At 34.4% G+C, this 15,069-nt stretch overlaps 1 protein-coding gene across 1 annotated transcript in view; it reads right to left on the bottom strand.

The window, feature by feature from the left end:
- Positions 1 to 15,069, bottom strand: part of NAV3 (neuron navigator 3) — a 312,728-nt gene that overhangs the window by 77,047 nt on the left and 220,612 nt on the right. Inside the window, exons 13-18 of the mRNA XM_023520404.1 lie at positions 12,000 to 12,132; positions 11,083 to 11,353; positions 9,456 to 10,161; positions 7,043 to 7,531; positions 2,535 to 2,576; positions 1,015 to 1,175 (exon numbers count right to left, since the gene is read on the bottom strand). Coding sequence (XP_023376172.1) covers positions 1,015 to 1,175; positions 2,535 to 2,576; positions 7,043 to 7,531; positions 9,456 to 10,161; positions 11,083 to 11,353; positions 12,000 to 12,132 — 1,802 coding nt within the window. The remainder of the gene's footprint in view (positions 1 to 1,014; positions 1,176 to 2,534; positions 2,577 to 7,042; positions 7,532 to 9,455; positions 10,162 to 11,082; positions 11,354 to 11,999; positions 12,133 to 15,069) is intronic.

The raw sequence follows: 15,069 nt of genomic DNA, 5'->3' as shown, positions 1-15,069 counted from the left end.
CATCTATTTTTCATTGCATTTATCTGAAAATGTTCACCAGGTATTATCATAACAAATTCTCATATGCATTCTAAGGAGAGTTTTAACTTTAAAATAGTAAAAGAAATGATCGTGGAATCATAAGATTACATTTTTTCTTCTTTATAATTATTTCTATTTTCTATTTTTCTACAAATAGATAATTAGCTTTATTAGAAGAAGTAAAAAAACATTTTAAAGGAAAAATAGGAATACGTTTTAGTCATTTTTAAGAGGACTCTGGGAAAACCTCTATGCTTGGAGTCAGATTTTTGGAATCAGTTGCTGCCTCTGCTCTTAAAAATGCTGAGATTTCTTTCTAAGTCACATGACCTTTGTGCTCCTCTGGATTGTAGAGTATAAAATAAAACCTATGTCAAGTGTCGTCATGAGCAATAAACTGCATAGTGTTGTCTACGGCCATGCTATCTTGATCAAGCCCGATCCCGTCTGATCTTGGAAGCTAAGCAGGGTCGGGCCTGCTTAGTTAGTGCTTGGATGGGAGACCACCTAGGAAGACCTTGTCAGTTTACAATCCCTTATTTTTTTATTTTTATGTCTACATAAAAAATAAAAAAATAAGGGATTGTAAACTGACAAGGTCTTTGTGATCTGTGAGGTCAACCAAGGGTTAATTCGCCTTAAAAACACAAACCAACAAAAAAAACTGCATAGTGTTTGGAAATTATTTCATGAACATTATGCAATTACACAAATGAGACACTGTTAGGGTGTCTCTATTGCCTCTTTTTCAAAATTAAATTTATTGGGGTGACATTGGTTAATAAAATTGTATAGGTTTCAAGTGTACAATTCAATAATATGTCATATGTATATTGCATTGTATGTTCACCTTCCAAAGTCAAATTTCCTTCTCTCACCATGTATATTTATCATCTCTTTAAATAAAGAATTTTTTATAGAGAACTACCAAGGCTCCCGTGAGGGTGGGTCATGAAAGGAATAAGATGAAATTGACGTTTTAGAATATTTTACCCAAGTTTGAAAAGTGGTATTTTCCTGTTGCAGAAGATGACATGGCAGAAGGGGACACCAAAGGTGACTGGCTGCCAGTGTCCTGCAGACCCCCAGTTGAATGCGAACGCAGCCACTCTTTGCCTTCATCTTGGCTGGCCTGCCGGGATGATGGAGTATATCTGCAAAACAGCAAGCTAGGGCACTTAAGCATATCTAAAGGGGCAAGGCAATATCAGGACAAGAAAACAATTGAGAAGAGCTTACTATTCAGACTGAACAACATTCTCAAACAGATTGAATCTAATTATAATTGCTTAATTCTTCCAGATGATATGACACCATCTGAATCTCACAGGAAAACATTTTTTTTTTGAAAAGAAAATTATGCTTTTGTGAAATATGTAGTTGAAAATCATAAGCAATTGAGCAGACAGCCAAGTTCATTGAGAAGGACTCAAAAGCACAGTGCTTGGAAGGATGTTAAAAGGGTGAAAACACAGACTAAAAATGGTGAACAGTAGTAGGCCAGAAGCCAAAGGAACTGGAGTGATGGTCACAAAAAAGCATAGGAAGTGGAACGTAAATTAACAGCTTTTTTTTAAAGGAAAAATATTTATTTGATTAAAATGCCACTTGACATCGTGTCTGGATTTTAAAATAAAAGAGGGAGAAATAGTCTTACTTTATTAGAATATACATTTCTGGAACAAAATCTTGAAATAGAATAATTGCAAGCTGTTTACTATTGCTAAGAACTAGAGAGAAAAGGAATAACGTGAAAGATCTATTTGGCCAGTACTCAGTTTCAGCAGAGTAAGTAAATTCTTACCAAAAAAAGGTCAACCTCTTATGTTTGTATAGTGCTATAGCTTTATTAGCAGTTCATTCCATATCTTCTCCTCAGATAAAAGTGTGCAGTAAAGGATGGCCATGAATTAAATTTTTATTTTTTTATGAACTGAAAGTTATTTTGAGATTGTGTAATACTAGCCTAATTCATATTTAAATTAATCTGATACCAGCAATCTTGGAAAACAGAAATTAAAACTCTTTTAATTTTTTACCAAAAGGATTCATTAAAAATTCATACCTTAATTATAGTATTTATCCTCTGATGACAAAAATGTTTCCTTGATTCAAATTAGAGCATCTTTCAACATTAACTGGCCACATCTGTAGACTACATGGGTTTTGAGGTTTTATAAGCATATGCCTCCAAGATGCAAAAGTTAGGGAAGCTAATTTTATTTTAATTTTAGAAATGATTTCTGCATTCTACCAAAATTTGTTGCTCACCTTCCTCCCCAATGTTATGTATGCTAGACTTAATTTATTGAGTCTTGGCCTCTATGGGTATCTCTACCTGAGGGCTATTTCACCCGCTCTTCAGATCTAAGAAAACATCAGGATTAAAAGTGATTTCATCCTCAATGTCGGGTGCCTCATTGCAAACGAACAAGGAAAGAGGAAGAAAGACAGTACACAAAGTTTATATAACAACAGAGAAAGGCAGCAATTGTGCTGAGAGAAATATATACCTTAGTCCCTTTTTGGGTAGTGTATTTCTGTCAAGCTGCATGCTGTTAAAACAAAGAAAACCCCTAAGGACATAATGTAAACAAAACTTCCGAATTACACATCCAACAAAAATGGTTTTCTGTTTGAACTATGCAAAATAAACTTTTTGTAACACATATTTAATGCATAACTCTTTGGAAAAAAAGACAACCAAAAGTGACCAGATGTCTACTGCTGCAACATATGTGAGCTCCTTTCTAACTCAGTTCCATTCAATTATAATTTAGTGACTGGATTAATAGAAGATAGATTAAATCATATGTTAACATAATTCCTCTCTAGATTCTATTCACCTAATGTTACGTAGGTTTTCTTTCCCTCTGCCACTGACTAGACTTCTGCTATGATTTCACATGCAGGAGAACCATAAAGGTGGAAATAAAATAGATCTGTTTTAGCTAAGCTAAATTGACAAGTTCCAATGAACAGAGAAGATGTAAACACTGTTTAATATTTATTTTTGTCTCCAAATTATTTTAATAAAAAGCAGATTTATTCCTATTTACATGAGAAAAAATAATATAATATCTGCTTGAAATGTAATTTTTCTACCATCATTTATTTAAATATTTTAATGAAATTAAACTATACCACTTTTGGAAATTATAAATTAGGTATTTAAAAGGCTGTAAGTTGTATCAGTCTCCATATAAGGAATTTTCAACTGGCTGTGGAAAGAGATGAGAGAATGTGTCTGGAGAAAATGAGAAATGGCCTCTGTAAAATTAGCGGAAAAGGGTTTCAGCAACTAAGTGGGACAAGCCTAGGGATTTATGTCATAATCTCTCGCATGTGGATAACAAAGGAATAAAATTTGAACTTGCAGAATTATAGTTCTCTAAAACCTTAAATGATCAAAATTAAATACACAGTGTATGCGTAATGGGATGATATAACATGAATGCAAACACATGACTTGAAAGTTAATCACTCAGTATCAAAGCTAAAATGTTTTCTTCAGTGTGTATTCTATTATTTAGTACTGTAATAGAAAGCATCCAAAGAAGGCATTATACAACTTTAATTTTATTTATTGGGAATGTCCATATAAGGTAATTACTGTATTATATAGAAGCCAGTTCTAGTATATATCTTGACTATAGAAGTTTTTTTAGTACTGTAGATAAACAAACAAAAAGGAATCATACTGAACAAATATGAGAAACTGCTAAATATGAACTACGTTGTGCTAAAGCATTAATATGATTATAAGCCATTTTAAAGATTATCTCTTTCATGTGTGCAAATTTATTAAAGTTTAATGTTGCAGAGGAAATTAAAAATAGGCATTGTTTTCCCAATGTTATCAACTGAATAAAAATTATGTTTATATAAGGCAAATATTTAATGAAAGAAAAATCAGAAAAAAGTATATTTAAATTTACCAATATAAGCTAAAACTTTTAAGTAGAAAAATCTGTTTGATTCTGGATGTTAATGATTTTATAATGTAAACACGTTCCACACACCCTGAAGCATTACAAACTCATCCCTGCAAGGGCCAGGCAGCCAGTGGAAATGAATGAAGTGGGGATTTTAGTCAATTTTCTGAAGAGCAGTCATTGTTTGTCTAGGGCCAATAGATGCTGTACATCATAGTGAAGGCAGGGTTACCAGATCTGACACTTAAAGACTAGCCAGAACCTTCTAAAGCTGGTTATTACGTTAAATTATAAAGTTGGGTTAGGTCACAAAAAACAAAGCAAACAAAACAAACGTGAACTGGTCATGGTGCAAGGACCACCAATGATCTAGAGCAGCTACAGGGAAAACTGTTAATGAATTTGTTTTATTATTATATTTGCTGATCCATTTATTTATTATTTTATTATATATTATGATCATTTAATGAAGAGGAATTAAAAATAATTATGAAAAACTATTGAGTTAATAGTACCGGAACATGAATATTAATAAAGTATTCTAAAATTATAAACAAACAGTTAAGTCATGAACTTACGTACATCTCTATTACATCTTTTTAATTACTTTATGTTAAACATTTAAACTTGAGCATGCTTTCAGGTATGGCTCTTTGGCTTCCTTAGCATTCCTAACATTCTGCTGACCGTTTAATTATAATTAAGTCAGGATCTGATAGGATCAGATTTTCTCTTCGGTGGATCAGAAACTTTCTTAAATGTACATTAGAGGATTAGACTAAACCACTGCTTTCAATTGTGTTCCCAAGGAAAAAAATATACAACTTCTTATATCAAAAATTATTTCAATCCAGTAATTTAGTAGGAGAAACTATTAATACTTATATCACATATTATACCAGTGAATGTATTTCACTTTTCACAGATTAATATTCATCGATACATTTTACTAAGAACCAAGGGCAAAACATTCACTTATTCAAAATTAGGTTATTTAAAGTTTATTTTAGAAAAATTGTTTACCTGGCTATTTTTAATATTAGAACACTTCTCTTTGTAAAACTGGTCTATTTCAAAGACCGAACAACAATTAAAAAAAAAAAAAAAGATTTGCTTAAAGAGATAAGTATAAGTAACTGGATATTTGCCAGTATATTTCTATAGTAAAATGTTTACTGACTTCTGCTAAAATATAAATCAAAGTAAAATAATAACATTGCATTTATATTATATCTATAAAATTATCAACTTATCATGTGGTTTAATTTGAGGGTTGCTTGGTTATAGTTACTTGAGTTTGTCTGAATGTCTGAATGCCAAAGAAATAGATTAACTTGTTGCAGTCATGTGTATGATTAAAAATTAATCAGTGTTTTGGAGGGTGATTGGTTAAGAATAATCTATTACCAATGTGCTTGGTTTGGTTATAAAACTGTTATTTGGATTCCTCATATATCAGTACACAATCTAAGATACAGTCATTCAAACCATAAGTTGTTAACATATTTTCAATATAATTTGATTTGTTAGTTTTGAAAATGACACACGAGGATACCCACTTGCCTTTAAAGTGATGAAACTCAAATCTAAGGTGTTTTAGAAAGCCTAACCTCTTAGATAAAAAATTAAATGAAACATATTTATATCTGTTTTTGTATATACAATTGGTATTTATATATGCTGTCTATAATAACAAAACTAGAAGGGAAACGGACGCAAATGCCTACATTTTGGTTTCTATCACTCAGCTGTTTGTCTTGTTTCTCCTGGAGTAGCTTTTCGTTTATGAGGAAAAATGTGTTTTGTAATTAGCGGTCCACCAGAAGTATCAAGCATCAGTGTTAGTTAGCTTTAAAATTCTTCTATCAAGAGGAAGTCTCATTTGCATGGCTGTCCCGGTGCCATTGTTAGGGGAGTGGGAAGTAAAGTGGGAAGGAAGCAATGTTTTGTTCTGGGTTTTGCATTTCACGAAGGGAAGAGAAACAGGGAAGAGCAGTGGAAAATCTTAGATTAAGGGACAGCTGGTACACTTTAGTGAGAGTCTAGGTAAGGGCTTTAGTTGATGTTTTAAAAAAATGATTCTAGGAGTAAGGCTGGAAGTCTGAAAAAAAGATGATATGTCAGCATCAACTATAGACTAAACAAAAATTTAGAAAAAGGTATCAAGCATTTTCAATGACTAATTGAGCTTTCACAAATAACACAATTAAGGTATGTAGCCAAGGCTGTTTTTGAAAGCTTTAGGTGTGTCAAGAAACAAACAGCATCGAGTTCATTAGGGAAAAAGTGGCAGTTTTAAGACAGTTACCTGAGGGAAAGAGTCAATACCAAAATATCTGAGAAAGGGATTTTGGGAGAAGAGACTGGAGCCATTTTGGTCAACAGTGATGCTTTCTGGTAAGTTTATTAGGAAAGGAATGCCTATTATGTTTTTCATTTTAAATAAATAAATAAATAAACAAATAAATAAATAAATAAATAACCCAGTAACATTAAACCAATGGGAAACACCTTGTAGCGTGATATATTTCCAAGGGGCCTATTAAAAATATGCCACTGGTGTAATTATAATTTTCTCCAAGAATTCATATCTGACAATTGATTTTTTTATTCAACTAGGATTCCCAGTGATCTATCTGCTATTTTTCTATAAAAGTGCTAATAATGTAAATTTAACATATTGCTCAGAGCATAATTGTAGAATCCATTTAAATTTGGTCTTTAAAAGTGCTTAAATTATAAGAAGCTGTGTTGTCCTGGAGCTTAAGCCAAACCATTCAAATGACTTGAGAAGACATCATTGAATTCATAAATGTATGCTTTGAATTTTACTCAAATTGCCTAATGGGTAGATACGCATGCATTCGTATTGAGAAACTTAATTATACAATTATCCTATCCTTAATGATTTTTTCTTCTGCCAACTTGATAATAAGAGCAAATGAAAGGCCCGATCTCATCAATTGTACATCCCTTTGCAAAGTGTCATTCCCACAGAAATCAAGGGGATTTAATGGGGAAGGGGGGTAGGCACGGTGTGGGGAGGAGAGGGTGAGGGCTTCATTAACGCCTCCAGGAAAGCTCACCTTTCTGAGAGAGTAGATCTCACACTACCCGTTCTCATGAGCAGGCTCTGAACCTCGTGAGTGCCTGTGGTCAGTCCAGACAGGGAGCCATGATGGCTGAGGGGGAGGTCAATGGACTCAGAGCTCGTATGGAGGCTAGTCATGGACTGGTAGCTCGGAGTGTCCTTGCTGCCAGCAGAGGAACTGCTCAGATTGGCAGCCCACACGAGACCACCTGACGTGAAAGAGTGAACCGATGCTGGGCTGGAAGCCAACGAGTGACTTAAGCTTATAACATCTGTAGTTAAGTCTGAGGGTTTATTGAAGAGAGGGCTGCTGCTGCCACTTAGCCCACCAGCGCTGCCCATGCTGCCCGTACCAGACGACGGTGATTCCAGACTGCCTTGGCGCGCTAAGGTGGTACTAGGACTGGGCATTACTGAGGAGGATTTCACACCCTCAGTATTAGGTGCAGAGGCAGATTTGCCACCTGCCTTGGCACCAAACAACCTAAAAGAAAAACAAATAACAACTTCAGTTGTTCCAAGAAACTAATATCCACATTTAATATTTAGGGTTCAGTACACAGAGCCAAGTGTGCTTTGGTGTACCCAGCTACCAAGCACTTCCTGTCTCTATGTTAATGAACTTTATAAGCTTGAACTTTTTAATCTACAGCTAAAAATCTCTCATATCACCATAAGGGTAAATTGGTACTGGGCTGCCACTCAGGGAGTGGAGGAAGTGGGCAGAACAAAAGTAAATCAAGCATGAAAATCCCTGGCTTTCACAATTTAAGTGATCATGAGACTCTTCCATGAAAATTAAGTAGACTGTCCTTGCTGTTACCTATTTACAGAACCATTATAATGAAACAACTTCTACGCATTCGATATGTAACAAATATTTTTTTTTTTTCCTTTCAGCATTTCATTTAAAAGCTAATGCAAGGTTTGGGAGGATATATTGCATATCTGGTGGCCTGAGTGACTGTCAGAGAGTAGTTAGTTAGAAATGACATGGAAATTACCAGCAACATGTCGGTTTGTATTTTCCCCAAGAAAGGCCAGAGTGTTTTCTGTCAGTTGCCAGTACTACTCAAATACATATTTCTATTAGTGATTTAAAACATGGTGCTGCTAGGAGTTGGAGCTTAGTTCAGAAAACATTTTAGTTTTGTAAATGAAGATGATATAATCAAATTTATGTAAATATGGAAATAAAGTGAATGAAGTAATGGCATCATGATTACTAATTAAGTTGCAATGAGATCCATATTTCCTATAGTGAGATTTTTATGACGAATATGAGAAATTGTTTCATAGGTAATGGGCCACTGGAGGGCACTATTGACTTTTACTTAAGCAACAGAAACTCTCACTACAAGTCGTAGTTTATTCCTTCCAATGAGAATCAAGTTTCGAAAAGCCAGTTCTTTAGGATTAATAGTTCTACTGAGGAATATACCCTCCAGGTTTTTCAAACAATCATGTATCTGAGATTACTTGAAATGTAAAAGTAAATGTTTTAAGACCCTTTATTTCCCAGAAATCAATGTTCTTGGTTTAGTCTGTATAAGAAAAACAAACTTTAAAAATACTTAACATGTAATGGACTATAAGTCACACACTACCATTGCATAGATGAAATGACCTAGAGAGGTTTAACTATTTGTCCCAAGTCTTTAACTATATCTATTTTCCTGTCACTTAAAACATATTTTTATTTAAAAAAAAAACAGTGATATTTTGGAGCAGAACTCCACATATTCAATACTAAAGACAGTCCCAAAGCAGAAACCAAGTCATGCTTCTTACCAGAATCATGTGAAAGAAAGCTGATAAAGAGTTAGAAAACCTAGCCCATTCCTTAGTTGTTTTCAAATTCTGTCAATCATATCGTACCTTGATTTTTATTAATAGGGTCACGATTACGGTACTGAATAAATCTGTGCAGTGTAATCTGTTACAAGGAACACAACTTCATCTACATTCATGATCATCAACTCATTAAGAGTCAGCAAGATAATAAACATTGGAAATGAATACCAATAGTCATAAAGATCCATTTTGTTTGGTTTTATTTTTAAATGTAGGAAGAAGAGATGGAAATTTATGGAAATTTACAAGCTACTACTTTATTTTTTCACTATCCCTAGGTATTGCTATCTGCTTTTAAGTCTCTTATAAATACTGTTTGCATTGCTAATATTACAACAATAGTTAAACTGGAAAGTTTGAGCATTTCCAAATACGAGCGTCATTTTTTTTTGCTAGCTATTTATATGATCTGCTATTTTTTTGCTAGCTATTTATAAAACTCACTGTACTCAGAAAGTGAATAACAGATTCTATGATATATGTATCTTAGAATGTATATGTATCCTAAGACATACCATTTTGTATTTTCCCAGCATCATTTTACATATTCTTACCTTCTAAATGTAGGTGAGGCAATGTCAGGGTACTTGGATCCTGGCTGCCTGAGCCCTTGTGTTCCACAGGCACTGGCAGAGGTGGGGCTGGATTTGGGGGAACCTGACAAAGAAACACTCTCTGAATCTGAGACTGCTACTTTTTCCTTTTCTTTGTCTGTTTGGTTGACAGTGACGGGACTCGAGCGCCCTGACCCAATCTTAGTGGGCTCTCTCAGTTTCGAGGTGGTGGCACCAGCTGACTTGCTGCTGACATTGGAATCAATACTGCTGGTACTGGATCTGTGGCCACCTCGGCCAGGAATGCCACTGGTACTGGATTTTGAAGGGCGGGGCAAGCTGCGGTACTGTAGGGAGGTCTTTGAACTAACATGTAGCACGTCGTCCTGATTCTGTGAACCATCCAAACTGGTTTTTCTCCCAGCATTTGACTTCCCACCAATGGCAGCAGATTTGGGAATTTTACCCAGCGTTGCCGATCCACTTGTTATGGTTGCTCCACTGCTTGTGATCATAGTAGATGACCCTACTCCACTTGGTTTCTTAAATCCAAAGGAGCTGGTGGCAGTTGATCTTCCAATGCCTGAGGGGGGCTTTTTCCCCTCATCTCCGCTGCTTTTCCCTGCATCTGAAGGAGACCTCTGCAGAGACGATCCTTTCAGGGGAGTTTTCCCTTTCTCCGAAGCTTTGGCATCATCTGTTTTCCCTAATTAATGAGAAATGCACAAATTTATTTGCCTGTTCATTTTTAATTCCTAATAATATTTCTTTAAACAATGTGTCAAATGTGAATACATTTTTATATTACTTTAGTATCTAAATATTTATTGTTTTAGATCTAAATAGGCATGCACTCTAATATATTGAGTAAAAGGTACGAAAATATGACTGTTAGAGATATGTGATGAGAGATCAAGGAGGTAAATGAAAACATAATTTTGCTATTTATTATTATTTTATATCTTATAACTTTCTTCCTTTATAAGGATAGCACTTGATCTTATCTAGTACTTATTTCTAAGTACTAGAAAAAGAATTCATTTGAATATCTGTGAGATGATTATTTTTGAATACCCTGTTACATTGCTCCTTCAGGTGGCACTATTTAAAATTAGGCACTATTTAAAAAATGGGGAGAGAGTCTCAAGAAAAATAATGATGGTGCAATTTGGTAGAATTCTCTCACAAATTCTAATTCAAAAATGATGTTTCAAATCTATAGCATTCTAACTGATTAGATTAGTGTAATTGATCTCATCTCTCAGAGTTGGAAGTGAAACTTAATGTAAATATTCCAAACTTTTGTAAGGAAGTCAGAACGAAAGCAATCTTATTTTCATTAAGCAGGCTTATTTTATTTCCACATTACCAGAAATGACTATGGCAAAATAAAGACACTCAATAGCCCCCGAATTCTGCCAGTGCTTTCTAGAGAATGCCTAGATTATTATATTCATGTGGACTTATACGGTAAAGTGTGTGAAATTTACATATAAAAAGTATTTAACTATATGAAGAAGAATAGGATTTAATGAAAAGAGAAAGCTATTATTAAAGAGAATAAAGATTATGTGGAAACAATAAATGAAAATACTTTTGAGTAGCAACTGCCAATAGACGAGCCTACCGGGGGTCTTGAGTGCACTTGTTCCAGCTTTCTGCCTAGGTGGTGCCCCTCCCTGGGCAGTCATGCCTCTTCTCCAAGAACCTGTCTGTGAAACTGACAGGGAGGCCTTCTGCCCCGCCTTCTCAGGGTCTTCGGGAAGTCCCGAGGTAACACCTTTCCACCTGCCACCACCATCCCCATGGCTGTCAAAGTCCTCTTCTGTTTTTTTCAGCTCCTCAGTACTATCCCACGTGTCATCTGTTGTAGAACGTTTCTCTGAATCTGTCTTCAGCTATGAAGAAAATGTTACAGAAAAACTTTGTGTAGAAAAAATCTATGAAGTATGAATAAGGCACTGAGATGTATTTTCAGTTAAACAGTAAAAAGAAAAGAGCACTAATTTATATTTCAAAAGAATTCCAAAGACTTCCATTTTTACCTATGTCCTCATTTAAGTTTCATTAATTTTAGCCATGTAATTCTCACTTGTACATATTAGAGAATGTCAGAATAAATATGTGCAGAAAACTCCAATTAAACACTTCAGAGAGGAAGGAATTTTCTGTCAAATCTAACAAGGAAAAGTGAGACAAGATAAAACTTAATTATCTGATATCTACTCTTGATTTACCATCCTCAAGAGATCCAGTAATTTATTTCAAAGATAAATATAAACTTAACCAAGAACGATCCAAAATTAGACTAATAAAATAATTTTTAGATTTTAAACAAATATATCAATATTATAAAAAGAGATATGCAATGTAAGTCTTTCTGGGTTAGATTGTAATTAATAGAAAAAATATATATACACAAGGCTGCTTCAGTGTATGCAATTATTTCAGATTAAGAGCTTGTGCTACATTTAAATCTAAAATAAAATAATTTGGGGAGAAAACTGGCAGAAGCACTGGAAAAAGAGAGAAGGCAATTCTCACCTGAGTGCTCTTCCTGGAAGGGACGGTGATGTTGGAATAAGAGCTGACTGAGGATGTGGTGTTCAAGTCGTCAGTGCTGATGTTATCGAGGGTGTCGCTGAGACCACTGCTCACTGAACTGCTGTCATCCCAGCTAAAGGCAAGACATGCAGCAGCAGTGAACTCCACATAAGATGCACAAATGCAAGTCATCTCATTTCCATGTAATATTTGTCATGTTTTGAGAAGACAATCTTTTAATCTCATGAAAAATTACTCACTTTCCATTTTTGGAAAATTATAGTAATAAGAAATGAATGCAGACCTGAGAATAACCTTTTCTGACATTTGCAAAGAACTAGCATCTGGATCAGATCAAAGTTCTAAGGAATGTTTATAAAATGAATAAAAACACTGCTGCAATACTGCATGGTATCAGGAAAGAAAACATTACTGATGCCTTTCTTTTCCCTGAAAAGTAAGTAGGAGTCACATAGCACCTAAAGTTTCATCCTTTTTCCTAAATATATTTTAAAAAATCACCAAAACAAAAACAAAACAAACAAAAAACCGTGCCTTAGTGAGGAACCAGTAAGTCATCCTTCATTCTCTCTCCTACCTTAATAACTACTTCTATTCATTTACCAAATCTTGAACATTAAGATTCATTCTGTCATATTATCCCTCCTGTCATACCTCACAATTTCTGGTGAGGACAATAAATAATAACCACCTATCTGATCTTCCTGCCTTTGGTCTTTCTTAATACAACGTCATCTGCAAAACTTGGGTCAATGATCGAAAATTCACATCTGGCCACGTCACTCCCCTCCTTAACACTCTTCCAAGATTTCTCTTTATCAAAGCAGTAGATTCCAAACTAGAATGCACCTGCCTCGCAGGAGCACACAGCAAATCCACTGGGGTATAAAAAAAAATCTGAAATTCTAAAGATATTTGCTTTTGATCTAAAGAAGAAGAAATAAAATATGCCAAAATATTAATATTCATGCATAAGCTAACATGGGCCCTCCCACTTGGTCAATGTGTCAGATGATGCAGAAGTAAAGTAGGATGAGTAGGGTAGCCTGAAGGAGAATGAGAATGGGAGCTCCACAGTGCAAAGTGGTTACCAGTCTACTGTGATGTACTGCTGCTTACCTATGCTCTATTAAACGAATTCATGAACACTGGACACAGATATTAGATACTGACAAAGGGCTAAGTCTCAAGAAAATGGATAAGTAGCTTAAAAAACCTTCTGCAAATAATCCTTGGGTTGATGAGAATATCCATAATGAAAGCATAAGCAAACCATAAAGGAATGGTGAACTGATACTTTTCCCACTCTGGTATAGATAGTTTATGAGTCACTTCATAAATTCAAAATAATAGTGATGTATTGAGATCACATATGAAACCAACTAGAAAAGTAATTATCAAGCAGAATATTTGAAATTTGAATTTATATTGAATATTGTTAATGTGATCCCTTTCTATGTGTGTATTTTGATTGAGATATTAGGTACTGATAAAATGAAGTATCATGATTAGCAATAATTTCATTTCAATAATTTCCCACATTATGATTTCTTCCTTCCCATGGCAGACTACAAAAAACTCACTTTTCCATTCTGCTTTATAGATAGATATAGCATGTAACAAAGGGCTGGTCTATCATATGTACAAACAGACTCACACATGAGAAAAACACTCTTCTGGCAAAGACAGAATCAGAGTCATTCAATTCTTCTCTATCAGCTCTGGAAGTTATTTGGTCTTCAGGTCTAAGTGTCAGAGGTGCCCAGTGGAGGAAGCAGTGATGCCCTGTGGCTATGGTTAGTTAAGACCCTGCAAAAGCCTTCCTCTCTAATCATACCAAAAAATTCAGAAAGCCTTCTGATATCCTCTAATTCCTTAAATTAGCCAATGTAGATTCTATAGTTTGCAAATAAGAATCTCAATTTATACATTCATAATTTAAAAATTATTATTCCTTCTTTACCATATCTTTAAATTTTTTCATATTTATACATGCTGTATAATGCATATACTAACTTCTCACAGGAATGCACATACATTAATTTTATAAATATATATCTATATATACACATTTTAGTGACTACTAGTTTAAAGCAAAGTTCAGGCTCCTTAAAAAGACATCACTTTCCATTATGTGGCCCTAAACTACCTCTCCAGCTTAAACTCTTTACATGCCCTGCCTCATATTCTGCACTTGGACTTAGAACTGCTTTCAGTTCTCATCATCATGTTGTTTCCAACCTCTGCCTTTGATCGAGCTACCCCTCTGCCTATCTGATTCACCAATATTTACCTTTATAATGCACCTTTTAAGAAGCCTCTTTCACTCTCTGCTGTCAGGATGAATAGGTAGCTCTCCTTTGCACTGCCATAGTACTACGTACAGACTTACAAGACTAGATTTAGCATTGTTTAATAAATCTATAAATATAGGTCTAAATTGGCCATTAGTCTGTGATTTTTCTGAGGACAGAGAGTGTGGTTTTTATTTGAATTTCTACTATTTAGGACAATGGCTAACACAAATGTTGAAAAAAAGTCTGTTATTAAGAGAAAGGCAGTTATGGAGGTTAATATCTCACACATAAAATAAAATTTAAAGAAATACTTAGCATAATATATTCTATATTCAAAGAATAAAATTAAATAAAAAGGTAAAATTTCAAATGAGTATTTTAAAAGTGACTCTTCCCCTGGCAAGGAGATAGACATCAATATTTCTAATAACAGCTCCTATCATTGTAAATCCTAGCATCAATAACTAAAGTTAAATGCAACAACCCTTATTGGAATCATAACAACCACTTATGTACCGCTTTAAAAGCACTTAAAGGCTTGAGTAAACACAATACCTTTGTGGTTAAATGATAAAAAGGATTCCAAAATAAGTTATAATGTTTCAGTCTCTCAAATAGAAAAATAATTATAATATATCTAAAAAATCTAATGATATAGACATAAAGAACAAACTGCCAAATTTAGCTTAGTGTAATGGAAAGAACTATGAATTCATAAAATGAAAGTATTCCATTGGAGCCTTTTTCAGAGG

The sequence above is a fragment of the Pteropus vampyrus genome, unplaced genomic scaffold, assembly GCF_000151845.1.
Source record: "Pteropus vampyrus isolate Shadow unplaced genomic scaffold, Pvam_2.0 Scaffold9, whole genome shotgun sequence".
Classification (NCBI taxonomy): domain Eukaryota; kingdom Metazoa; phylum Chordata; class Mammalia; order Chiroptera; family Pteropodidae; genus Pteropus; species Pteropus vampyrus.
Note: the sequence above shows the minus strand (reverse complement) of the source record. Positions and strands in the feature narration are given on the sequence as shown.